General features: G+C 46.9%; 1 protein-coding gene across 2 annotated transcripts; it reads right to left on the bottom strand.

The window, feature by feature from the left end:
* Window positions 1-1,833: 1,833 nt before the first annotated feature.
* BOK (BCL2 family apoptosis regulator BOK) lies at window positions 1,834-27,815 on the bottom strand. 2 transcript variants are annotated; one of them, XM_063166605.1, is made up of 5 exons: window positions 27,581-27,815; window positions 26,360-26,703; window positions 19,485-19,613; window positions 8,662-8,825; window positions 1,834-2,915 (listed from the first exon to the last, which is right to left on the bottom strand). In XM_063166605.1, exons 2-5 carry the CDS (start codon window positions 26,580-26,582, stop codon window positions 2,895-2,897), a joined length of 537 nt encoding a protein of 178 aa, XP_063022675.1. In that variant the 5' UTR covers window positions 26,583-26,703; window positions 27,581-27,815; the 3' UTR covers window positions 1,834-2,894. The 2 variants fall into 2 exon arrangements, with proteins under 2 accessions (XP_063022675.1, XP_063022674.1); XM_063166604.1 differs by having other exon boundaries at window positions 1,834-2,919; window positions 27,581-27,814.

Raw genomic sequence — 27,815 nt, 5'->3', positions numbered from 1 at the left:
CTAAATATTACAGACAGGACAGAACATAACATAAACACTTGTCTGTATTGTGCTTAATACTGTTAGTTCCCAAAAGCACAGTGGTGTGTGCAATTCTTTCTGCTCTGTTGTTTATTTTGGTGACCAGGCTGGGGGTGATGTGATTATTGCAGGAGTGAGAAGGGTTGAAGGGCCCTTCTTTAACACCAAGTGCAAGGTGAGCAGCACACTGGTCAGCTTTGGCATGTGTTTTGCAGGGACTGGCAAAGGCAGAGAGAAGCCAGAGAAGTCTGATAGAGAGAAGCCAGAGAAGTCTGATAGCAATTGAGTGGAGCCCCAGGATCTCTTCATTATCAGCAGCTTCCAGGCTGAGCCTTTGTGTGCCTCTTGTAACCCCCTTCCCACCCACACACATTCCTTTCCAGCAATGCTGCTTTATTTGGCATGTCATTATCTTCTTGTTAAATCCACTTAATTGGTGCATTTAACTCTTTGTGCTCCTTAATAGATCCTCTGATATCACTTGCTTACTGAAATAAAAAACCCCATAGCCTCAAGTATTAATTTCAAAACAGCATCTGAATTGAGACAGGTCTTGCCAGTCCCATTTACCCCATGAGACTCGAGGCAAGCTGGACTTGATGAGCTGAGAACCCATCCAAGTCAAATTCTGCACACAGCCAGGGTATTTCCAGAAACCCAAAATCTCCTTTTCTACAAGCTCCTTTAGGACAGCAAATCTGCATCCCCTGCTATGGACTATAGAGCTCTTAGTGCCTCTGTTGCAGACTGGGAGGGTTCCTCTCCCTGCTGCTCAAAGGTGATTAGTGCAGTCCCCATGTGCTCTGTACCTGCTCTGAATTTCCACAGCCAGATCTACCAAGAGTCTAAGGAAGGAAATCCCAACTGCAAGTGATGCCAGCAAAACCCCTTATGCCAATATGTCAGGAAATTTAAAAAATTAGATGATCCTCTGGCAATTTGGTTTTATCTGGGGAATTCCTGCAAGCTTTACACACATAAAAGTGCCCCAACAATATGGAACCATCAGCTGCATCTACGTTGGCAACTCCATCAGTGTAACTCACCCCAAAGTCCCTGCAGCCACTGCCCAAGGCAGCACACAGCTCTGGTGTGCAGTGGAGGCTCCCTCCTTCTCAGTGAGTGTTTTTGGTGAAGGATTGGGGATGGAGGTTACCCTAGAAGGGCTTTGATCCACAAGAATTGCTTTGCTGCTGAAAATGTGCTTGTAGACCAAGCTGGCACAGCACTCTGCACTGGGGGTGCAGCACTTAAAGCTGGGAACCTTCATGCCAAGGTGCAAAGGGCTGGGGCAGAAAAAGCAGGAATGTGCAAGGATTCAACTCACACACATCCTCTGCTGCTCAGGGCACAGCACTACTCACTGTGAATACAGACAGTACCCAAAATAAAGGTTTTGCTTTATTCTCAAAACTCCTGGAGGAAGAGTAAAGCCCCTCTAAATGTTTGGGAGGGGAATCTGGGGGAAAAAATGACCAAACCTCCCCCTATGGTGCCACATATTCTTAATCCATTTTTTTCCTCCCATACTTTTGGGAGCAGGGAGTCTCCAGAAGGCTTTGGCAGAGAAGAGACTGCTGACATCAGGAGGGCCCTGCACCTCTTGGTGGGAACAGCATGTTTCTGACATGGCAACAACATGGGTTAAATTCCAGGCAAGTCATAGCTTTAACATGTTAACATGCTCTACCAGGGGAAAAGCTGAGGTATTTTTAGCATGGCCAGAGTGTTCGTCTCTGCACTGTTCTGGCCTTTTTTGGAATTGTTAACTCTGCTCTGGAAACAAATACAATAGCCTTTGCAGCAGTGAAATACCACTTATTTTCCTTTATTGTTTGCCACAAAGAAGACTACTGAGTTGTACTTGTAAGAGATTAAAGGAGAAACATACATCAGCTGCTTTCAGCACAGCTCACTGCTTTCACAATGCCAGCCAGACCACTTGCTGCTTCCCTATTTCTGCCCACACCCCCCAGCCTTTCCCACTTCCATGCTTAGCTCTGACAGAATCTCAGTGGAGATTTTTCTTCATGATGAATCATTTTTCTTCATGGTTTCATCCTGAGTTGCTGCTTGAAGGCATTGCCCCTTGCTCTCCTGTTTGACTGGGGTGAGTGCAGTTAGAGGGGTCAGCAAGACACACATTGCTCTGTCATCCTGCCCCTCACACCAACCTCCAAGACATGGCAGGGACAAGCATCTGCTGACAGACTGCTTGGTTTCATCTCATTAAAAACCCACCACGCAGTGCTGGGCAGAGCCCACCGAGTGAATCAGGGATAAAGGAGGAGATGGAGTTGAAGCACAAACGAAACAACATCAACACAAGGCAAGTCTGAGGGCTGAAAGGGAAATCATGTACAGTGAAGGAGGGACTCTTCCCCCTCTCCTATTTTCTTATCCCATTTGAAACAACATTCCCTTGCTCCTCCCCGCTGCCTGGGGCTGGCAGAAGCATGCAGCACAGCCACGAGGAGCTGACAGCCCCAGCCACACCTGGGCCACACATGCAGGACGCCCAGGGAAACAAGAGTCTTGGAAGGATTAATGGTGAGAGAGGCTCCTGTGGCTGCAAATAGGAGACTGTGGTTGATCATCTGCTGCCACTTGATGGGAGAGGAGAACGAGGCTTTTTTTTATTGTCCCAGTTCTTCTCTTCCTCCTCTTCAGAGATTGCCATTACCAGTCTGGAATTACTTCTCCAGTTACCTCTCGCTGCTTCTGGAGTGGGAGAGAAGATGGGGCAAGGGGGCTGTGCTTGGCATCCCAGACTCATCTCTCAGGCAGCAGGACGAAGAAGATGGCCTTGAGGAAGTGCCCAAAACTGCAAAGAGCAGCCACGAGCCAGTGGGAGCGAAGGCTGGGGTCAGTGTTCACCACGCACTTTGTGATGTCTGCCTGAAGAGGAGGGAACAGAGATTGTCAGAGACACCCTGAGACACCCCCTGGCATCTGCACCCTAAGGAGCAGCTCAGTGTCACAGCATAAAAGACTAAAGCTTGAATCAGTTATTAAATCAGTAGTTTGGTCTCGTACATATACAGGAGTTGATAAACACTTGTCATGTGCTATATAGGTCCAAAAATATTTTGGCAAAACTGTGGAAGTATTATCATTCCTATAGTCCTAGAACACTCTCAGCATAACTTCCATAGGTTATTGTTCAACTGCTTCAACACCTCCTATGAAGCTGCTGATAAATCTGTGATTATCCCCAGCCAAAAAGATTCAGCTACTGCACCAAAATCTCTTGTGCTGACTCCTGAGAACTTGCATTGACTTTCCTCAGCCTTTACAGCTTCTTTGTTGGACATTTACTGCCAGGTCAGCCCCTTTTGCAGGCTGTGCCAGCCCCACAGCCCATGGCACCACCCCTGCTGCAGCACCAGGTGCTGGCTCTGACACTTCCACACACTCAAAGTTATTAAATCAGGCTCAAGAGCCCTGCAAAATGCACTTTACTAACTCCCCACCACTGTCCCCCTCTTCAGCCACCCCTGGGGACAGAAATGCTACAGGAAGATTATCCAGCACTTCTCATTTTGGATAGCTAAATGCAACTTTCTTGCGCTGTTCAAAAGGTCTAGGAATCCTCAGCAGCATCAGCATTCCCATCCTTTTCTGTAAAGCCAGATGCTTCCCAGAGGTTGTCCTGGTTAATATCAGCTCAAGTTGCTTGTACATTTTCTCCTGCCTTAATGCTTTATTTGGAAGGCATTCAAGCAAGCCACCCCCCAATTTAAATCTAAAGCAATGCAAGCTTTGTAGCTTTGTTTGTGGAAATGCAAATGCCAGCAGGGATGCCTCCCAGATTTAAAGATGACTTGGGCAGCCAGTTTCAAGTATTAATGAGAAGTTGGCCTACAATAACTAAAAAAATTTTAAAAAAAGGAAAAGAACCCCATCAAATTGATAGAAACAGGCTCTCAGCTGGCATGGGAAGGAGAAAATGGAAAATATCGAGAAGGTGAAGTGAACAGGACAGAGGTAGAGAGAAAAATGCATTTTCTGGTGCAGGAATCAAAATTAAAAGCTTTCCCCATGATATAACTGAGTTCTGGTTAAACTCCAGCCCAGCACAACAAGATGTGGACTGAGGATGTGTGACACTGTTAGCATATCAGCCCCATGTGGTTTGCAGAAATAGATTTTGGGAACAATACTCACATCACAAGGATAGCAAACGCTCACAGCCCCAAAAGTTTTTTTCTTTACAAGCTCAGCTCAGCAGCCTTCCAAATTTGCCTTCTAACATAAATCTCTCATTGACCAAGCACAGATGAGTGAGACTCTCAACCCTGAAGTGTTCCTCACCAAAACAGGCTGTGAGAGATGATAATAATCTTCTCTATTCCCTCTGCCTGTGCTCAAGGCATGCATAAGCCTTGCCTGACCAACCTTGGTCATCATCAGAAAGGAAAAAGGGGCTGAAGGGACAAATCCCAGAGTCTGGTTAGTGGGTAGAGCCACACTAACCAACCCCATCATCATCTACAGATCGAAACTGTGCTGCCACACATTCCAGCAGCTCCTTGCTCACCAGGTCAGGAAGGCTGGCCCGGTGCAGCTCACCCCATTGCTGCTCTCCTGGGAGCACCAGCAGGAGCTGAGCTCATGAACAAGCCACAAGCAGAGACTGCAGAAGGGAGGAACACAGAGCATGCAGTGATGGGAAGGAGCAGGATGGCAGGAGAGAGCTGCGTCAGCACCAAGGTGAGGAAATGCTGCTGAAAAACACAAACACAGCAAGCAGAGCCCAGGGAGTGAGCAGAGGATGCTGCAGTGAGGTACCAGTGGTCACAGGCATTGATCTGTATCGTGGAGGAAAGCAAGGTGGGTCTCCCTGAACACTTCCAGCACACTCACCCTATTTGCATTTGAAAATAGTCTGAACTGAACCTGTCAGATTCCAGCAGCCTGCATGGGGTCAGGTTTAAAACACTTGTGTCAAACTGTCCCTTTAGCCACGCAGGACCTGTCTGAACACACATTTTAGGGCACCTGATCCTTGAGAAACACAAGCTCTAATGGGCTTTAGTGCCTCCTGTGAGCCAGGACAACCAACCCAACCCACCGGGCTGATTACAGCTGTGAGGGGTTAACAGCCAGGTGAGGAAATGAACTCCTCAAAGCCCTGCTCTGTTCTCCCAAAGGCAATGACCTCAGTGCTCTAACCAAGAGGAGCTGCACTCAGAAGCACTTACACATTTCCATGGGGCTTGCTCAGATAAGCAGAATTGCTCAGCTGTTTAACAATTGCCTCAGCTGTTGTTATCCAAATCAAGCCTACCTGATAAGGCAGTGCAATTGAAAACTTCAAAGCCACTTAGGGCTTTTTGCCTGGCCAGGCACTGATAAACTGTTGCAATGGCAGTTTGATATGCTATGTTAACTGTTCAAACAAATTCAAGTCGCCTACACTGCTTTGTAGCAAATGCTGCTAAAAACAAATTAAATCTTTCCATTCCACTGTAAAGCTACTACTGAGGCTGCAAACTCTTCCCAGGAGGAGATGATGCCTCAAAGGTTCTTTCCTGCTCTTCCATGCAGGTTTGCATTGGTCCTGCACTCTTCTCCACCCTATGGAAGCAGCATGGGAACCTGCTGCTGAATGGAGAACCCCAAATGCCTTCCCCAAGTCTCCTTGGAGTCTTTCCTGGACCAGCTCAGGGATGGGGGTTATTCTTGGCAGCCTCAGCCTAGGCTGATGAGTAAGAGATGGGGAACAAGGATGGCAAGCCAGGACAAACCAACACAGTGGCCTACATCAAGAGAAGAGCATTCGGATAGGCACAGCACGAGATGGGATTAGCAGCATTTCCCCTCATTTCTAGAGGGAAAGTATTTCCTTTTCAGAGCCCAGAGCTGCTGATCAGGGTGTTGGAAATGGCTGTATCAGGGCAGCCCAGCAGCTTTCACAGACCTGTGCTTGATGAGGGACAGTAAAGTTGGCTTCCTTTCCTTGGGGTCAGATCCCAGGAAAAATCAGCATGGATTCAGCAACCCCAACAGGAATGTGCTGTCCCTCTAAAGGGGGATGGCTGGAAAAAGAGCAAGCAGTGGATTTATCCCCTCAGCTGCACAGAACCAGTGCTTGCAGCCACAGCTCTCTTCATAGAGAGCAGATAGGCACAACTTCCCAAGGGTAATTCCTGGGAATGCCAGCGAGGAACCTCAGAGAAACAGAAAACTATTCCTATCTCCATTCTCTGCTCCTGTTGTTGTTCTTGCACATGTAAAATGTGTTAAGAAGACTGCTTACCTGAAGGGATTTAGTAATTAGATTCTAGTAATAGTTCTTTATATTAATTAAGCAATTAGGTCAAAACTGTGTCCTGTCTTGAGACAGTCACAAGTTTTTCTTTAGTATTCTTTAATATCTATTTAGTATCTCTTAAGTATTTTAATATCTCTTTAGTATAGTATCTCTTTAATATACTATAGTATTAATGTAATATAGTATAGTTTTAATAAAACAATTTTTAGTATCTCTTTAGTATAGCATCTCTTTAATATAGTATATTATTAATGTAATATAGTATAGTTTTAATAAAACAATTATTCACCCTTCTGAATCAATAGAATCAGATACCAATCGTTCCCTGGGTTCTAAGACCCTACATACAATAAATGCTGGTCTGGAGATGGGTTTTGCAGCTTGTCTGCTATGCAACAAATTTTTCCAAAAATATCCTTTTGGAACGATCCAAACATTCTGTTTTGAACTCTAATGAAGCAATACATGAATTAAAACAAGATGCTAGCTTATCAGAGCATGCAAGTTTTACCAAAACAAAATAAAAATAGCTGGAAACTGGAAAGAGATGTGTTCCTACACAACATTTCTGTTTTAATGAAATTAGACCTTAGGGGGAAAAAAGTTTCAGAGAATACATTTCAAGCAGGTATGCAGTTAAAGAAAGCCTGAAATGATACTGAGACAGGGACTGGCATTCACAGGCAGGAACAGTGTCACTTAATTCCAGGATATCCTCTTCACCTGCCTCAGCACAATTAATTTTTGGAACACAAAATGAAACAGATCAGGGCATTCAAATCAAAGGTTACTTTTAGCCCAACCAAACAGCTCCCTGAGACAGCTGGCCTCAAGGTGACACAGTTTTGGAGAGGGCAGGGATGATTTAAGGTAGGATTGGTACTTAGTAAGTGCAAGGGATCCCAAATCAGAACAATGATACTTTCCCAGTTTTTCTTCACACTCCTGAAGAAATCAGGGAACTGAACCAGCTACTGACTGGTTGGGAAGTCTCAGCACAAAGGAGCAATACTCAGTTTGGAAAAAGACACCCCACTCTCTCCAGATGTGTATGGGTGAGGAGCCTGACCATTTCCTGACAGCTTAGGAATACATTTCACCTCTTGGAAAAGAGGGAATTTGCATGCCTTGGGAACAAGATGTCCTATGAACTGAGTGGTGTCACAGGGCAATATTTTGCCCCAAGCAGCATCTGCCCAGCAGCACACTAGGGGATCCAAGGATCTGTGTCTGTGTCCCTGCCTGGTACATGCAGACTACCCCCAGCTGCCAGCCAGTCTCTCCACTCAGCTGGGGAGGTCACTGGGAAGGTATTTAGCTATGCCACAGCACCAAAATAAAGTTTTTCTATGAACCATCCTCCACAGGAACCAATGCTCACATTAAGTACAGAGAGACCAAAGGAATCCAGTGCTTAGGAGTGAAGTGAGAATTAAGCTGGCAGGCCTCATTTGTTACCAGTTTCTAAGAAACAGCTGGCCAAGAGTATCACAGAATCAAATGGTTTGGGTTGGAAGAGACTTTAAAGATCATCCAGTTCCACCCCCTGACACAGGCAGGGACACTTTCCTCTAAAATCAGCCTGCTCCAAGCCCCATCCAACTTGGCCTGAACACTTCTAGAGATGGGGCAAACCACAGCTTCCCTGAGCAATCTGTGCCTGTGCCTCACAGGAATGACCCTACAGTGCCCCTCTATGAATGGCTGTTAGCTCTGGGGAAGATCAGGAACACAACAGGTGATGGTGGGCCAGGACTGAAATAATAATAATAAGAAGGAGAAGGATAAGAAGAAGGATGAGAAGAAGGAGGAGAAGGAGAAGAGAAGGAGAAGGAGAAGGAGAAGGAGAAGGAGAAGGAGAAGGAGAAGGAGAAGGAGAAGGAGAAGGAGAAGGAGAAGGAGAAGGAGAAGGAGAAGGAGAAGGAGAAGGAGAAGTGGAAGAAGGAGAAGAAGAAGGAGAAGTTGAAGGTGAAGGTGAAGAAGAAGGAGGAGGAGGAGAAGAAGAAGAAAGAGGAAGAAGAGAGGAGAAGAGAGGAGAAGAGAGGAGAAGAGAGGAGAAGAGAGGAGAAGAGAGGAGAAGAGAGGAGAAGAGAGGAGAAGAGAGGAAGAAGAAAGGAAGAAGAAAGGAAGAACTACTGATGGTTTTGAGGATGGGACCATGAGGCAGTAACAGAGTTATGTAAGTCCAGCACAGGTGTAAGGGGTAAGTAGGACAGAGGTGGCCACAGCATTGTGAAAGAAAATCTCCCATAGCCTTTTTCTGCATAAAGCTGCAGAGAGCACACTCTCACTTCCACTAACTGGGATATTTTCAGGTCTGGGCACAGAGAAACGCGTCCAATGAGACATGCAGCATTTCTTACCCATCCTCCTCTCCTCTTCAGCCACGTCACCAGGGTCTTGCGCACGAACTCGCCCAGGCAGTCCACGATGGTGTGAACCATGGCCGGCTGCGCGTGCCGCACGCAGTCCACAGCCAGCCCCGCCGCCACGGCGTACAGCGACACCACCTTGCCCCACGTGATGCCTGCGAGAAGGGAAAAGGACATCATATTTGTAAAAATCAAAATGAGCGATGTGGGACTCCAGGCGGCTCTTCAAAGTGCAGTTTATTGCGTACAAAATGCAGTTTATTGTATACAAAATGCAGTTTATTGTATTCAAGACATTACAGCAGCCCAGGGTGGTGGGTGACAGAGCCTGTGCCTACAGCTGTCAGCTCCAGCTGCAGGCAGGCCTGGAGACCCACATCCCTCCTTCAGGCTCTTACTGATGGTGCCCCACGTTGGGCGCCACTGTAAGAGCCTAAATGAGAGATGTGGGACTCCAGGCAGCTCTCCAAAATGCAGTTTATTGTATACAAAATGCAGTTTATTGTATTCAAGACATTACAGCAGCCCAGGGTTGTGGGTGACAGAGCCTGTGCCCACAGCTGTCAGCTCCAGCTGCAGGCAGGCCTGGAGACCCACATCCCTAAATCAGGCCCTTACTAATGGTGCCCCATGTTGGGCGCCACTGTAAGAGCCTAAATGAAGGATGTGGGACTCCAGGCTGCTCTCCAAAATGCAGTTTATTGTACCCAAGAGTTACAGCAGTCCAGGGTTGTGGGTGACAGTGCTGTGCCTACAGCTGTCAGCTCCAGCTGCAGGCAGGCCTGGAGACCCACATCCCTCCTTCAGGCTCTTACTGATGGTGCCCCACGTTGGGCGCCACTGTAAGAGCTGAAATGAGAGATGTGGGACTCCAGGCTCCTCTCCAAAATGCAGTTTATTGTATACAAAATGCAGTTTATTATATCCAAGATGTTACAGCAGCCCAGGGTTGTGGGTGACAGAGCCTGTGCCTACAGCTGTCAGCTCCAGCTGCAGGCAGGCCTGGAGACCCTTAGTTTAGGTTACAATGCATTATAAACTCTTCTTTGCTGAGCGTCTTAATACAGCAGAACCAATCTATACCTTAACTATTAGTCAGTCAGATATCTAATCTCCCAGAAGACAGCCTTCCTGCCAGGCTGTCCTGCCTGCAGCAAGTGCTCCACAGAAGCTGTCCCAGCAGCTGGGACCTTCCTGTTGGTGTCAGGGATGAGTGTGGGAGCTCAGCTCGAGGTACCAGCCAACCTCCTGGGGCTGCCCGGGGTATAAATCCTTCATGCTCAAACCCCGCAGTCATAAATCCTTCATGCTCAAACCCTGCAGTCATAAATCCCTCATGCTCAAACCCTGCAGTCATAAATCCCTCATGCTCAAACCCTGCAGTCATAAATCCCTCATGCTCAAACCCTGCAGTCAGCTGCCCCTCATCAGGCTTTCCTCAGGACCAGTGACCTGGAAACACAACCCTTTCGCTCCCCTGCACACAATTTACTTTATTATCTGTGATAGCCATATTTATCAAGCACACTGGGAAGTATTTTACAGTGTTGGGTCTCTGTGGAATCTGCGCAAAGTCTCTCCCAAACATAGGCAGAAGCTTGGTGAAGTTCTAATGTTTAAAAACCACACAGAACTGTTCTCAAAGGATTGCAGCAAGGTGAGAGGATGGAAGATGTGTGCAGTGATTAGATGTATGGATCAGGAGGGGTTAAACACACCATTAGAAAACTGGATGTCCTCAGCAAGCAAAAATACAATTTAAATGGAGTAAAACAATCTCCCTCTTTCTTTCACTGCACTCTCAGATCCTCGGGTAGCCTGGACCAGCTTCAGATGGAGCCCCAGCCTCCTCACAGCAGTTCTCATTGCAGCAGAATGCCCTATATTTCTTTAGAAAACCTGCAGATTTCAGAGCATTTCCACAATTCTTGCACTTGGTGCTTCAAAAGGGACACACTAACAATTTTAGGAATTGCTTACTTTTCTTTTCCTTAAAAAAAAAAAACAAAAAACTAACTAAACTTTAGAGGAACTCTTCAAATGTCAGCCACGGGAATACTCTGTAAGACTGAAGAAAATCCATTCAGCGTTACATTAGTCATGACAAATGGGATTTTTGTAAGATAAAAATCTACAGATGAACCTTTTGTGAGGCTCTCAAATCCCCTGTGACACTGTCCTTCCCCAGAACTATCCCTGAGAGCAGGGGAAGTTTTTAATGTAGCTGAAGCGACTGTTCTTCTTTTGGCTTTACTTGCTGAGCAGACCCTGCAGTGTCCCTGACACCAGCGCTGTCACTCAGGAAGTTCACTCCCTGCTTGGCATTCACACCATTTATCTGCCTTTCTCACATTGTGTGTCACCATGACAGCCAGCAGAATGAGCCAGGAAGAGGCTATGAAACCACACAAGAGTAGACAGAGGGGTTCTCCCTGCAAGGAAGAGGCTGTCCAAGTGCAGGTCACTGCAGTTCTACCCAGTGAAAGAGGCTTTCAGGGGTTACACTCCTTGCTGATGATATATTCAGGACCAGAGCCTCAGCTGGCTGATATTCAGCTTTAGTATAAGTCACTTTTGCAGTTCTCCATCCCTGCAGAAATGTGGTTCCCTGCATCTTGAGTTACATAACAAAAGTTACCCAAAATTCCAGGGAAGAGTTCACTGGCTTACTCCCAAGCTTTTGCTGACAGCACTCCTCAAATATCTGAAGCAAGTCCATTAGCTCTGAGATATTTACGTGGCAGTAACAAAGACTGACGGGACTGAAGTCACTCTGGTGCAGAAAAACAGCTCCAATCCTGGGTAATGCTGTTTTGAGCCCAAAATAGAAGAAAAGTGTATCTACAACCTGTGAAAGACAGAGACCCAGCACACAGGAAAGCAGATTGCTCTAAGGCACATCAGTCCAGAGAGGATGGAGAGGAACCATTCAACTCCAGTTTCCCTGCTAAGATTGTTCCTGCTGCAGGATTTGCATGAGGGGAATGCTTCCCTGGCACATGGAGAGACCCCTCTCCCTTTCACAGCAGAAAGAGATCAGGTTCTTGGTTAATAATGGTGATGGATGTAGAGGGCTCAGGGCATCCTCCTTCCAGAGCACCCCCAAAGGGGTCAAACCAATCCTTCAGCCTGCCTTTCCTGTTAGAGTCAGTCCATGGGGGCAGGAGAGGAGGAAATCCCTGCCTGATTTCCACTTGTTTGAGTCCCCTTTGCCACTGCTGGAGGCAGAAGAGGGAGGCAGCAGCTTGGGCTTCTCACTCACAACAGCAGGGCACAGCTTATGCTCCTCTTCTCATATTGTAGGAAGCAAGGGATGAGCAGGCACCTCCAACACCAGGACCATGCTTGGGGCTGGCCCCTTTCCAGGAGGGCTCCAGCACCCAGCCAGCCCCAGGCAGGAGAGGGCAGCAGCCCCAGCAGTTCTCCTCTGCCCTTTCCCAGGACACCAGCACCATGAACTTTTCTCTCTCCAGAAAACATGGGTTTAAAGGTTTTATGTGTTCAATGGGCAAAGTCTGTGCAGTGGTAAGTGATGTTATGTTGCATTTACTCCCCTTGGCAGGGGCAGAGGAGCACAGTTGCCTCTGTCAGTGCCTCTGTCCCCTGTGATGTCCAGGCCAGGTTCAGAGTGACACCAGTGTGATACATCTCAGCAAAAGCTGGAATTGCTTCTCCCCAGTGCACATGAGAAGTGAAAACACATTGGCTTGCTCCAATCCCTCAGAAGGGCTGGCTGTCATCCACACTGGGTGAAACAGGCACTCATCACCAAGCAAGACAATCCATTCACAGCTTCCCACTGCGTGGATTAACATGCACAGGAGCTAACAACAACAGGGAATGGAAAGCTGGTCCAAAAAGGAACCAGAGAGAGAGAAAGCTCTGCTCACAGACATGGAACAAAAGGATGTGGAAAAAGTGAAGGGCTGCTTAGAAGGCATTATTAAAAAATAAGAAATTCAAGTTGCACTCCCTAGGCCAGCCATGGAGCTGAAGGTATGTAAACGCTGCTGAGCCCAGGGGAAAATGAATTAGCAGGAGAGGAATGCTCTTGAAAGTATTCCTGCTCATATGAGCTTGTCTGCCCCAGGGGAGAGATGAAGAAGCCATGAGACACCAGGGCACCACACAACAACCTGAGGTTATTCAAACAAACTCAGCATCAAAGTCCTGCTCACAAATCAGACCTTAAAGAAACACCAGCCACTGCTACACTCCAGCAGCTGGGAGAATGCAGCCAGACACAACAAGCTTTGGAGGAAAGAAAAGCTGAGAGGGGTGTGCACAAGGAAGGAAGCTCAAGCCATAAGGCCTAAGCGATGAGGGACAAGCAGGATGCTGAAGAAGCTGAAGAGCACCAAAAAAAAAAATGCAGCTCTCTCCATGAATTTGTCAATATCCACTGAGAGCAGAATTCCAATTTCTAACAGCATTTCAGAGAAATGGTCTGGGTTGGAAGGGAATTCAAAACTCATCTCATTCCAACCCCCTGTCATGGGCGGTGTTACACCCCAGTCACTTAATTCCAGGGTTAAAACCAAGGTTCTTTTGCTCTGCATAGATTCAAAGGAGAAAATCCCAACCAGATAGTCTGAAGAGGTAAAAAACCCCTCATGAAAGTTTGCTGGCAAACTACAGAAAATTAAGGAACATTGGCAAAAGAGTAAATGCAACATAACATCGCCTACCATTGAATAGACTCAGCCTACAGAACATAGAAAACCTTTAAACCCATTCAATGCCATGTTCCATGAGAAGAGAGAAGAAAGGGAGAAAAACAGAAAGACAGGAAAGATACAGAAAAACAGACTTATAGCTACTAACTGCAGTTCCAGCAATGTAAAACTCCAAAATGAAGTAGGGTCTGTCACTGTGATATTTTCCGAAAAATCCCTTCGCCAGGATTTCTTCTCCTGGGAAGCTGAGAAGCCTCAGAGAGAAATGAAAACAACAATTTTCTGATTGCTTCTCCTGTGTTTGCTGCTTTGGAATGTGGTCTGGACATTTTTTACTAACAGGTGCATGTTTGATTGGTTTCATGTGAATTGTTTTAACTTAATGACCAATCATGTCCAGCTGTGTCAGACTCTGAGGAGTCAGTCACAAACTTTCACTATCATTCTTGTTAAGCCCTCTGTCTGTATACTTTAATTTTTTTGTATAGTTTTAGTATAGCAATGTTATGTTATGTTATGTTATGTTATGTTATGTTATGTTATGTTATGTTATGTTATGTTATGTTAGCCTTCCGAGAACAAGGAGTCAGATTCTCATCTCTCACCTTGTCCTGAGGACCTCACAAACCCCACAGGGTCAAAGGACAATGTTCTTTCCTCGTGGTCAAGCTTCTTAAAGCTTTGGCCCATCCTGGCCCTTCCTCCCAGGTGGGATTTGCAGTTTCTTGGACACACTGGGTGCTGCCTTCACTGTGCCATGGCTGACAGACACTGCAGGGCTGGGGGTGCTGGGCCAGGGCACCACCCCAACACAGCAAGGGCTGACCCACCCCACCACACATTCCAAGCATCCTAAGATGTCTCAAAACAAATTCTTTTTTCCACTCTCTGTCAGGCAGCGACACCTTCCACTATCCCAGGTTGCTCCATCCACCTTGGCTTTCAATATTTCCAGGGATGGGGCAGCCACAGCTTCTCTGGGCACCCTGTGCCAAGGCCTCACCTTCCTGGGGAAAAATTTCTTCCTTATATCTAATCTAAACCTACTGCCTGTTAGTTTGAAGCCATTCTCCCTCGTCACTCCAGGCCCTTGGGAAAATTCTCTCTCCAACTTCCTTGTTGGCTCCTCCAGGGGCTTGGAGGCCACATTGAGGTCACCCCCAAGCTTCTCTCCTCCAGGCTGAACAACCCCAGCTCTCCCAGCGGAGCTGCTCCATCCCTCTGCTCGCCCTGGTGCTTCCTCTGGACTCTCTCCAGCAGCTCCAGCTCCGCCCTGGGCTGGGCCCCAGGGCTGGAGACAGCTCTGAGCAGGGCACAGAGGCAGAATCTCCCCTGCCCTGCTGCCCAGCACACAGGTGGGCTCTGGGTCTGTTGAGGATTGCAATGCAAGTTGTTTTCCATTGCCATCTGCATGGCAGATTATCTTTGTCAAGTGGGCAGTTTGCCTTATCTCTCTCTTTGAGTGACCACATTCACTCCTCCCTCGGGAGGGGACATTGCTGATAACAGCTATTGAATGTCCCTGCATGGCTGATAAGAACTGCAGCATCCCATTGGGAGATGTGAGCCCAGAGGGAGGAGCCAAGCATTGATACCCAGATATAATCCAGAGGTTTTGAGACACCAGCACGGCTTCTCCATGGGATCTCCAGAGGAACAGCAGCTGCCTCTCCTCCCACTGGATCTCCAGAGGAAGAATCCATCCTTCTCTACAGGATCCCTGCTCCAGCAGAACCAGCCCTGACACTGCAGGAGGGCTGAGCCACATTTCCAATGGGACTGCCACCAACACCCTGACCCACAGGGTGTCAGGTTGGGTTCTGACTCTGGCAGTGTTGTTCTAGTGTACTGCATTGTTTATTTTATCCTTTTATTTTCTTCCTTTCCTTATTAAAGAACTGTTATTTCCTGCTCCCATATTTTTGCCTGAGAGCCCCTTAATTTAAAATTTACAGCAACTCAGAGGGGTGGGGAGGGTTCACATTCTCCATTTCAGGGGAGTCTCCTGCCTTCCTTAGCACACTCCTGTCTTTCCAAACCAAGACAAGGTCCCAGTACACAGGTCTGGGGCATCCCCAGCTCTCCCCCCACCACAACCCCAAGTCCTTCTGCCAGGGCTGTTCTTGATCTGCTCATCCCCAGCCTGGACTGGTCCTGGTGGTTGTCCCAGAGCAGATGCAGCATTAGGACTTGGCCCTGTATAACCTCATGAGATTCCCATGGGTCACTTCTCCAGCTTGTCCAGGTCCCTCTGGATGTCACCCCATCCTTCAGGTGCGTCAACAGCACCAGTCAGCTTGGTGTCACCTACATCCTTGCTCCTGCAGGGAAAGTGCTTTCTCCTCAGAAAGAACTTACCCTACATTCCTGTTACACAGGGCTCACTTCAGCCCAGGCACTCTTGAAGAAAAGCCAAACCCAGTAAAAACCAGGCTGAAAGCTTTTAGAAAGCCCTCATGCCTAGCAGCTCTCACCAACAGGGCAGAACTGCTTCCTTTGGGAAAGGAAAATGCCTCCCCCTTTTCTACTTCTGTTTTTCCACCAAGTTACCTCTTCCTTTGGGCATTTGTTTTAAAACGTAAGGAAAAAAATGCCAGCTCAGCCAGGCCCCAAACCAAAGCTTGTAGAAGGCAGGGGAATGTCTCCTGCTACCTGCAGAGCAGCTTTGGACCCCACATGAGAACAGGTGGTAACGTCACAGAGGTGATGGTGCTGCAGATGCTTCTTCACCATCAAGAGCAGATCAGGTCTCTGCAGTGCTTTGTCTCCACACAGGGTGGGCTCAACTCACTCTGAATAACAAATGAGATGTTTGGAAACAGGGGAACAGAACACAGCTTGAGCCTAAAGGCTCTTCTCCCAGATGACAAGCCATGGGACAAGAGGATATGGCCCCAGATGATGTTGAGATTGGGTATTAGTGAAAATTTCACTAAGAGGTATTGACCAGGCTGCACCAGGGGATGTTTAGATTGAATATTAGTTAAAATTTCTTTTTTGAGAGGAGAGGCATTGAGCCAGGCTGCACCAGGTGATGCTCAGAGTGGGTATTAGTGAAAATTTCTTCTCTGAGAGAACAGGCATTGAACCAGGCTGCACCAGGTGATGTTCAGATTGGGTATTAGTGAAAATTTCTTCACTGAGAGGACAGGCTGAACCAGGTGATGTTTAAATTGGGTACTAGTGAAAATTTCTTCTCTGAGAGGCATTGAACCAGGCTGCTCAGGGCAGGTCTGGGCTCAGTCAGGACTTGCAGACAGCGTGGACAGGAAATGAGCACAGACAGAGCTACAGTGTGAAGACTCAAAACCAGACCAGAATGTGGAAGATAGACATGTAAAAAATTAAGGAGAAAACTTCTCCAGAAAAAAAAAAAAAAAGGGTCAAAATCCCGTGCTTCCTTGCTGCAAAGGCATTTTAAGTGACTAGTGGGGCTCCCCAAGCTGTCTAAGCACTGTAGTGTCAGACTGTAGCTGTTTTCTTAATAAACTTGGTAATTGGCATGAAAACTCACCCTGAACTTGAGTGTCTGGTTTCCTTTGCTCAATAAGAGCCTCTTTCCTCTCAAGTATGAAAAAAAAAAAAAAAAAACAATAAAAGGAATGAATGTCTGGCTGCTACAGCCAGCTCCAATTTGCTGGATTTATTGTTAAATGCTGAGTTTTGAGACTGCAGTGGGATCCAGGAACATTAAAAAACAGCAAGCTCCTGCCCCTCAGCCACTCAGCAACCTTCTACCCAGGAGAAATTACAATTACAAGCTGATAAAAGCAATTAAATGCACAACTTCCAGCAGAGATGAGAAAGAATTAAGAACAGAGCATGGAGAGCCCTGGGAAGGTTTGAATCAGCCCACTAAAATCCATTTCTGCAGCAGGGTGACTCCAGAGGAGAGGCAGCAGAGTCCAAAGTCTCCAGCATTGTCAGCCCCAGAGGGCTGAGTCCAGATTCTATTCTTAATACCCTGAAAGGTTTAGAACTATGAGATATGATTCCTACTTTAATTTGAAACTACCCACACATTTGGCTCCTGAGCTGAGAAGTGAAGAACACCAAAAAAACATAAAAAAAAGCAGCTTTCCATGAATTTGTCAATACCCACTGAGAGCAGAATTCCCAGGAGGCAGCAGGGTTTCTCCCCAGCACCACAGCACACACAGCCTGCCCCCCCTGCAGCATTCCTGGCCTCTGCCTTAGCTCTCTGTGTCACTCCAGCTCTGGAGCTGGCCCAGCCCCAATGCTGTAGTCACCTAACATCAGCTGCAAACTGCAAATTGCACCTGAGTCTGGCAGCTTGAGTGTTGTTTTTCAGTGAAGCTCAGCACTAAGTGACAAGACAGGGCACCTGCACTCTGTACCATCCACAGTGACACATTCCTGCCGTGCTTTCCCTCTCTCTGAGCTCCCAGGCCCTCCCAAGCTGCAGCCCAGGCATGCTCTGAAAGGCTGGTGAGGGCTGCACAACCAGGCATAAAGTCCAGTTCCTCCATTTCCAGTGACACAGCATCAATTTCCCTAACCCAGGGAGTAAAATCTGCCCTGATCAAATCGCCAGCAGCCTTGGGCAGTGCCTCTGTGAGATCTATTTTGCCATCTGGAGAGGATCTGTGCTCTCCACCACAGGGCTTCAGACCTTCTGCATGCCAGGGCTTCTCCAAAGTGTCAGTGTTTCCAGATAAAGCAGTTATTAACAAAGTTCTTTGTGAGGGTTAAAAGGTTTTGAGTGAGGTAGCCTATTTGAAAGTACAACTGAAACCTGAATTTCTATCCTGTAGCAAGTACTGCCAAAGTGACAGGAGTCCCTGCATCCTGTGACACCTCCATGCTATTGTGACTGGTTTCAGTGGTTTCATGCTGCCAGCAAGTTGCTTTCTTTGGGCTTTTTTCCCCTTTTTTTGGTTTTGTTTCCAATCTTTAACATCTACCATCCCTTCCACAGACAACACAACAAGACACTGCAGAAAACCTATAACCATGTCAGAACCTGCCTGACATAAATCCCTCTGAAAGGCTTCTCTTCCCTCAACTCCCACAGGCTGCTTTTCCAGTTGTGAGCAGGGATTGTTTCCAGGAAAAGCTGAATGCAGCACAGGGCTTATTTTTGCTTTTGACCATCATCTCTGGAACCAGTCTAACAGCAGCAGCAGCACACTCACATCTAAGCAGAGAGAAAGCTCAAAGCACCTGCTCATCTGGAACAGCCTTAAGGAGCAGGGCTTCCCCAACATGAGAAAGGAAAAGGTTGCATTGCATCTCTGGGTGTTGCTGTGGGAAGGGAAGCCAGCAGGAGAGGAGCTCTCTGTGATGAGCTGATTCTGGCTCCCAGCATCAGCAGCCTGAGCTGGAACAAGGGAGACTCCCAAACAGTGAATCTCCTGCAGCTGCCAAAGGTGAGCAAAGAAGCTTGGAATGAGTGACCTCCCTCTGCAATGAGGCAACAACCACCTCCTAACGAGGAAGGGCAGGAGGTGCCTTCTAGAATGAGGCAGAACCTACTGGGAGGATATGACAGCCCAAGACATTTCCCTGCCAGAAGACAGCAGAGAGGAGCTCTCATTAAATCATTAAAGAAGGGCACAGTGCCAAACTGCCCACAGCCCTTTCAGAAAGCAAGCCCCACCTTGCAGGCTGTGCCTTCTCCAAGAGGTGTTGAATAATACCCTTTCCTTGACTCAGAGATGGGGCAACTGAGAGGTGCTTGAAAAACTTTAATTCCATTTTCAGTCTCATGAGAAGGGTGAGACAATACAGATGTTATCATTCACATCATCACAATCAGAAGCCAACTATCTCCTAATTACAGTACGTCATAAGTGGTTTTTGACTTATCAGATTTTTACCACATCATGCCTTACAACCAATCATCTAAAACTACCCCTCATGGGTCCCACTAGAATGCATCTTTCACAGTTTTATTTAGTCTTATTTGTAAGGCTATTTTAAAAAAAATTTTAGCTCTATTTCTCTCTCAACAATATCTCCCCTATTCCACGCCATTTCCAAACCAACCTTTAGAAGGCAATTCCTTGTCTCAAATTCAGACACAAACACATACTATGTGAGAACTCCCCACAAACCCATTCACCTCAGGAGCTGGCTCCATCCCTGCTGCTCTGTGTGTGTGTGTGGGCACCATACCTGCAGTGAAGATCTGCGTGGCCACGGCCAGGAAGGCGTCGGACACCACGGACTCGGAGTGCAGCGAGATGTTCAGCTGCCGCGCCACGTTCCGGTACACGTTGGGACGGATGTACTCCAGCTCATCCCCTGCCAAAACACAGCAGGGTCAGCTGGGCACAGCACCAGGCCCTGCTCCCACCCTGGAGGAGTCCAGGGATGCCATCAGGTGAATGGGATCCAGCTCATCCCCTGCCAACTAACAGCCAAGGAGATAGCACCAAGCCCTGCTCCCACCATGGAGGAGTCACAGCTGGTCTCACTCCAGGGATGCCACCAGGCAAAGAGTGTGAAGCCCTGTGGAAATCCAGGGCACCACAGGGAATATTTCTGTCTGCTCTGGAGTGCCCTGACCCCCAGGGGAGCACTGGCTTTGACCCTCATTCATGGAGAAAGTTTCTCAGACTTCAAGATAGACCAGAATCCGCAAAAGTGTGGAATAGATTATAGAGTAGTGCAGGTGTATCACTTGGTTAGAAATTGAGGTTTTGGGATTTTTGTGAGCTGTGGATGGAAGCAAGATGGAGGGCACAGGGTGTTGTCCCGGGTTTCTTCTTCATGCTTCTTCTTCCTCCTTCTCCATGGGTTTGGGTGGCATTTTATGATTGGGCAGAAAATCTGCATTGTGGGCTCTGTGGGATCAGTTATTGGGTTAAAAGGGAAAATAATCCAGGAGTCAGTTCTTAATTGGATAGTTTAGTCTTAAAAGACCTTGGAACAAGAGATTGTTGGCCATTTTGTGCCTTCTAATGAAAAGCTGCTGAACTCACAGCAGTGAGACTGTTTTACTGATAAGAAATAATAAACATCTGAGTCCCAACATGAATTACTGTCTCAAGTAGCTTCAATCCAGACCCAGAAAAACCCACAACTGATAACCCATAAAGCCCAGCTCCACCTGAGTTTAGGCAGGCACAGGAGTGCTTAGGGTTGCTCAGAAGCAATTTCCTCCCATCTGCGTGGAAATCACAAATCCTCTGAACAGACAGAGACACAGCTCTCTCCCAGGGTTTTCCTGGGAAGCTGTGAGAAAGCTCAGAGAAAAGAATGAGGAACAATTCTTATCTCCACTTGCTGCACCTGTGGTTATGCACATGTGGAATGCGTTAAGGAGATTTGTTTACCAAAGGGTGATTTCTTAATTGGACTCTGGTGGTGGTGTTTTGGATTCATTGACCAATTGGATACACGGGTGTCGTGACTGTCTGGCAAGGGCAATGGGTTTTTCTGAATAGTATAGTATTGTGAAAAACGTGTGAATGTATTTTATTTTATTTTATTTTATTTTATTTTATTGTGCATGTATTTTATGATTGCCTTTTTGCAAATATTAAAATGAATATTCTATGTGTTATGTTAGAAAGTTATGCTGTATTAATTCTCTTAAATAGTGTGTTAAACAAAAGGTTAAAATAGAAACTATGCTATGTAAGATTTTTTTTTAAGAGAGAAATGAGGTATGCCCACTGAGACAGCAGCCACAGGACACCTAAATATTTCAGAGAAAGAGAATTTATTGTTCACTTATCAGAAGACACAAACTTCTTCCTGCCTTGCTCAGGCCTGAAGATGCTGTCAGGATTCAGAGGAAGAAGCTGACAGTGACCAGACAGAATCCTGTGTTTGAATGGAATTTATGCATCATGTATGAGATGTATGAATATGCAACAGGTTATTGTTTTTAAGGGCTAATCCTCTGTTAACAGGTGTCCTTTTTCGGGTTTATTTTGCCCAGAAAGAGGTACCTGGACTGTCTGCAACTCTTTGTTTCTATTGTCTCATGTGGTCCTAAATCCAAATTGTCCAAATTATTATTACTCTAATTATATTACTATTTTTATAACCATTTTAATACTATTAAACTTTTAAAAATTTAAAAACAAGTGATTGGCGTTTTTCACAGTATCATATAATAAAGTACAATAAAGCAATTGTCAGCCTTCTGCAACCATGGAGTCAATGCTAATTATTATTCCCCAGCAGGGACTGCTGCTACGACACATCTGCACCCTGGGACTCCTAAAGGGAGCAGGGACAGGCAGGGGCCCTGTACCAGTGGTGTGGCTGCAATAATCCCTGATATAAATGCTGTTCCCAGGCTGGCTGCCTGCCTTTCCTCCAACACAGGAGACAGGGCCCAGATAAGCAAATCCATGTCATTTTATTTCAGAAGTGAGAAGGAAGCATGAACGTGGTGTTGTGAGGTCCCCAGGATGAGGTGAGAGATGAGAATTTGACTCCGTGTTCTCAGAAGGCTGATATTATATTATATTATATTATATTATATTATATTATATTATATTATATTATATTATATTATATTATATTATATTATATTATATTATATTATATTATATTATATTATATTATATTATATTATATTATATTATATTATATTATATATACTAAAACTATACTAAAGAAAGAGAAAGGCTAAACAAGAACGATAATGAAAGCTCGTGACTGACTCCTCAGAGTCCAACACAGCTGATGGTGATTGGTCATTAATTAAAAAACAATTCACATGTTTGGATAAACAATATCCAGACCACATTCCAGAGCAGCAAAGCATGGAGATGAGGCTTCTCCTTTTCCCAGGAGAAGAAATCCTAGGGAAAGGATTTTTCAGAAAATATCATGGTGACACATGTACATCCATTGGGAGCTACGCCCTTCCTCAGCACCCCATCAGGCTTGTACAAAAATGCCTCCAGTGCAAGAGAGTGACTCAAGAATGCTGAAGGCTGATGAGAGCCAAGGATCCACCCAGAGCTGCACAGCATTAATTAAACAAAGAGACTGCCAGCTATTTTGTGCTCACTTGAGAGTCAATCTGGAGTTCTTTCTCTCCTTCAAATGGTTAAAGAGAAGTTCATCTGCATGGCTGACTGCTCAGCAGCAAGGTACCTGACACACACAGAGATGTGTTTTCACCTTTCTGCCCAGCTGGGAAATGGCAGGAGGTGTCAGGCCAGCTTGAAGAACAAAACAAAAACACCAAGGACAAGCAGAGAGCCTCCTCCGAAAGGACTGAGCTATGGGGCCTGGGAAACAACAGTAAAGCTTTTCCTTGTGTAGCAAAATAAATAAGTTTTTCAGTAGTAGAATTAATAAAGCCCAGTTTCCAAGGGATTTCTCTCTCTGTAGGGGTTCATGGATATTTAATGAAGGTTGCACAGCTGCTGTAGGAGCATGACACTGCAAACACCCCATGGGACCAAGCCCCTTTGTGCACAGAGAGCCCTTTTTGGCTTGGATTTAGGACACACTGTGTTCTTCTCCTGCACAAGGGTGCTCTGAGAAGAGGAAGAGGTATCCCAACAACTTTATATCCCACTGTAAGACCCAAGTGACTTGGCCCAGCCAGGGGGCAACTGATCTTCTTCAAAATTTCATTTATGTGAGAGATAAAAAAGATGATCTCACTGCAATCAGGACCTTTTCACAGAGCCATTAGCTAGTGATCCTTAATTCATTTATCTGGCACTCAGCACAAAGGCAAACCCCAGCTCTGCAGAATTCCACAGCTGAGCTCTCCCAGCCCTTTCTGAGTAAGGGAGTGTCCCCTGTTTGACAGAAAGAGGAAACCTGCCAACACATGGTCAGCCCTGATAAGAGGAAACCTTACTTGGACTACCAACAGCTGTTTTCTCCTCCCAGGCAGCACACAGGCTTCCTGGAAAATGTCAGGAAATGGGGATAGCCCTGCTTAGCTGGGCCCAGGAGCCTGGGATCAGCACTTGGCAGCTGCCACTGCTCCAGCTCCCAACAAGCAGCTCCTGGAGGCCCCAGATGAGATCAGGGTTTGGTTGGAGGCACACATGCCCTGTTCTGCAGCAAGGCACAGGGCAGGCAGCAGCATCCAGGGAAGGAAAGCATTCCCAAGCTTGGAGAGCCTCCCTGCCCAGCAGCACCAGGACCTCCACGTTGGTGCTGGTCTCCAGTGCCCTTGTTCTGATTTGCAACATTTAGAGCAATCTGGGGGCCTCTCCTCCTTTCTCCAGTGCTTATGGAGGAATTTGCCGGGCAGCAGTGGCAGTTTCCATGTGCAGAAGCTCATGGCAGTGGTCAAAGGGCACCTCCCTAGGCCTTGGCCAGAGGAAATACAAGTTCAGATAAACCAGCTGAAGCCCAAGTCCAGCAGTAGCAGTGCCCTAGAAGATGCCAGATGCATTGTGGCAATCAAGTCACTCACTCTGGAGAAAACCCTGCAAAAACACCCAGCTGAGAAGGGCTGCTCTAAGTGCTGTGGGAACAGCTGGTACCCAGCTGGAGACCTGTGCCCATAGAATCAGTTTGCTGCTGGGCTTTCTTACACTGCTTTGTGACTTTGAGCTCTTAGAAGTCCTCAGAAAAAGGCAACTTCATAGAAACCCCGTGCTGAGCAGTGCTCCAAGAGACTGAGGAAACTCAGAGCTGTTTAGGGAAGATCACCAAAACCAAAAGCAGAGAGGAAAAACCTCTTTATTGCAGTGGTCAAAAGGCACCTCCCTAGCCTTGGCCAGAGGAAATACAAGGTCAGATAAACCAGGCCTATGGCAGACACAGCACCTTGGTCTGGGCTGCCTCATTTGCCTCATACCATTAGGTTTTACCATGTCTGACTCACTAATTGCACTAATTAGCTGCTAAGCCTCACTGAGCTGATGGAGTCTCCCTCCCTGTGACCTCCAACAGCATTGCCTGTGCCCAGCACCTCTGCTGGCCCACCAGAGCCTCTGTGTGCAGGTGGGCTAGGAAACACCCCAGCTTCCATCTCCACAGGCTTCTCTGCACTGTCATGAAGGAAGAAACTGGTGCTGCTTGTTGCACTGCTCAGGAAAGGGCTGAGGATCAGCATTGCTGGCAGGTGGCTGGACACCAGCTGGCCTGGTGCTGGTCAGAGCAGAAAAGGGGAAAAGAAAGGGAAGGGCCACGTGACAAGTAAAGTTTCCAAAGGAACAGGATGGAAACTGTTCTTCATCCCAATGGGGAGCACTGCTCACCTTTCTGCTTTCATGGTGCTCTCCAAACAGACTGGCTCAGAGAAGGCACCAGGTTCCTGGGACTACCAGCCAAATCTTCCCATCTGGACAATCCAGGAGACGCCTTCAGATCCACAGAGCCACCTGCCTGCCCTTCAACGTGTTCCTGGCCACCCACAGAATTTTGGGTTGAAAGCACAGAAATCTCAACCCCCAACGCAGGCGGAGAAGAAAGGAAGTACAAACAGACAGAGGGATTGGCAGAAGAACAAGAAAATTCCCCCCAAAACCAAGCAACCACTGGAAACAAAAGCAGAAGTAAAATCAGCGTAGAAGAGAAAAAGTGAAAAAGAATGAATTAAGAAAAAGAAGTCCTTTAAAACAAACCCAGCTATGCCTTAAGAAGAAACTTAGGATAATATCAAACTGGTAGAAAGGGGAGAAAGTGGGAACACCAGCCCTGGTCCTGTCTTTGTTAGGCCCAGCTAATGCTGACTTCACCAGACCTGTTTGAACTCTGATGTCATTAAATCAGATGCAAATGCTGGTGGTAGTTTCCAGCCAGATGTGAGCTAATATACCAGCCTGCAGGCAAAGAGGGATGTTGGGAGCAGCTTCCAAGTATAAAGGTGTTGGGTTCCCAAATGACAAACAGGATTTTGAGCCAACTTGAGCACACAGGATGCTACACAACCCAAAGCAAAAGGCCAGGCAACTGTTAACATTTAAAAGGTGCTCCTGGTACAAACTCTAAAGATTTTCTTCATGTCATCAGGCATAACCTTCAAATTGCTCTCCCTGAAGCCCCCATTGTTGCTATGCTATGAAGGTGCCACGCAACATCAGCCAACTCCTTCCTGCTCCATCTAAAAGCAAGAAAACTCAGGTGTTGCTGAATAACCAAGATAGAGAAAGGAAAATTAACACACTGTCATGAAATCAGCTTTTATAAAATGTCCAATAACACATTTTCTGAGCATCTATCCCCAAATGAAAGCTGGGTGAGCTACTGCTGAAGCCCAAGTCCAGCAGTAGCAGTGCCCTAGAAGATGCCAGATGTATTGTGGCAATCAAGTCACTCCCTCTGGAGAAAACCCTGCAAAAACACCCAGCTGAGAAGGGCTGCTCTAAGTGCTGTGGGAACAGCTGGTACCCAGCTGGAGACCTGTGCTCACACAATCAGTTTGCTGCTGGGCTTTCTTACACTGCTTTGTGACTTTGAGCTCTTAGAAGTCCTCAGAAAAAGGCAACTTCATAGAAACCCTGTGCTGAGCAGCACTCCAAGAGACTGAGGAGACTCAGGCAAGGGAGCTGTTTAGGGAAGATCACCAAAACCAAAAGCAGAGAAGAAAAACCTCTTTATTGCAGTGGTCAAAGGGCGCCTCCCTAGCCTTGGCCAGAGGAAATACAAGGTCAGATAAACCAGGCCTATGGCAGACACAGCACCTTGGTCTGGGCTGCCTCATTTGCCTCATACCATTAGGTTTTACCATGTCTGACTCACTAATTGCACTAATTAGCTGCTAAGCCTCACTGAGCTGATGGAGTCTCCCTCCCTGTGACCTCCAACAGCATTGCCTGTGCCCAGCACCTCTGCTGGCCCACCAGAGCCTCTGTGTGCAGGTGGGCTAGGAAACACCCCAGCTTCCATCTCCACAGGCTTATGAAGGAAGAAACTGGTGCTGCTTGTTGCACTGCTCAGGAAAGGGCTGAGGATCAGCATTGCTGGCAGGTGGCTGGACACCAGCTGGCCTGGTGCTGGTCAGAGCATTGCCTGTGCCCAGAACTTCTGCTGGCCCAAAAGCCTCCTGCAGAACCTCAGTGTGGTGCAAATGCCTCCATCCCAGCTGGGCTCCCCCTGCCAGCACTCACCAAGCCGCAGCAGTATGGTGGAGACCTCGGCCAGCTTCCCCCCGGGCACCGGCGCGTTGTGCTCGGGTTTGCTCCAGCTCACGCCGGCCTGGATCAGCCTGGAGTTGATGTAGTCTCTGCACAGAGCCTTGGCTTGGGACACAAGCTCTTTGTCAGTGGGAGATCTGTCAAAAACCTCCATCACCTCTGCAGCAAAGACTGAGGAACGACGCAGCACCTCCATCCTGGACTGCACGCGCAGACTACAAGGCTGAGCCACGGGAGAATCTGTCCACCAGGAGATGTCCTCAAGGTCTGTCAGAGATCCCAGCAGCTCTTCTCCACAGCCCACCTTTTCGTTTTAGCTGGTAAATAAAAGCATCTGTGAGTCCTCTAGCATTGCAAAGATGTAAATCAGGAGTTCAGGAACACAGCCCAAGTCAACAGCACCACATTCGCAAAACATTTCTCTGGGTCCACCTTACAGACAGGGGGGAAAAGTCTTGCATCCTTGCATCTCTCAGCCACTGACTATCCCTGGAAGCATGGTCCACAGAAAGGCTGCAGTTTGGAACTCTCGAGGTGTTTCCTCTTTTCCCATTCAGATCTGGCAGTTCTAGAATTACCCATCAGACAGACTAGACAGTCAGAGCATGGAAACACTTCATACAATGTGCTGACAATCTCAGCTTGTTTCAATTAAACTGGAAAAAAAAAAAAAAAAGAACCCCAAATACCAGTTCCAGTAACCTCAACCAGATGTCAACAGACATTCCAGCTCAGTAGGTCATGGATCTTTCTGAAGAAAAGGCACTGTTGCAAGAACAAGGCTATGGGAGCATTGGAAATGCCTTGATGGAGACACTTATTCTGAGACACATTCTTGGTTTAGGTTTTGGTTGTGCCATGCTTTTCCCCCAAAACAACGTGCATACTACTACTTGAAAACATCTAGCAATAGCAGAGAAAGCAAAACAGAAATGTAGATTTTTGAAAAGGTTTAAGCTGTGAATGCCTTAAGGGAAACGTGAAAATTTCTTCAGAGGCACCTGAATTCATCTGCTGATCTGAGTTTTTAACCCAGTGCTGCTTCTGAAGTCAGAGTCAGACCAGTCTTTATTCAGAGGTTAATAAATGCATTTTTCAGTCTGCATTTCAGTTTCACACACCTACTTACAATGACAATTTTCAAACAAAACACAGCCAGCTATCCCAATTTCCCCAAGAAAAAAACATATTTACCTCTCATGTTGCAGTTTTCCCCCCCTCAGTGATTTCTTTTTGGGTTTGCTTTCGTGTTGCTTTAGAAGATCTGCATCACTGGTTTGGGATTCCCAGGTGACTGTCACCCTCCTCTGCTGCGCTTTCCACGGGGCTCTGTCAGCAGCACATCCCGGGATCCTTGGGCTTGTTCTCCTGCTTTTAAGGGACCGGGCGCCGAGGAAAGCTTCTGGCTTTAGCCTTGTAAGGAAGATGA

The sequence above is a fragment of the Melospiza melodia genome, chromosome 12, assembly GCF_035770615.1.
Source record: "Melospiza melodia melodia isolate bMelMel2 chromosome 12, bMelMel2.pri, whole genome shotgun sequence".
In the NCBI taxonomy this organism is placed as follows: Eukaryota; Metazoa; Chordata; class Aves; order Passeriformes; family Passerellidae; genus Melospiza; species Melospiza melodia.
Note: the sequence above shows the minus strand (reverse complement) of the source record. Positions and strands in the feature narration are given on the sequence as shown.

Coding starts and splice junctions, on each gene's coding strand:
- BOK (XM_063166604.1), bottom strand. CDS start 26,582: ATGGAGGTGCTGCGTCGTTCCTCAGTCTTTGCTGCAGAGGTGATGGAG. Junction 19,614..26,359: donor CACCATACTGCTGCGGCTTG/GTGAGTGCTGGC, acceptor GTGTTTTGGCAG/GGGATGAGCTGGAGTACATC. Junction 8,826..19,484: donor CACGCAGATCTTCACTGCAG/GTATGGTGCCCA, acceptor CCCTTCTCGCAG/GCATCACGTGGGGCAAGGTG.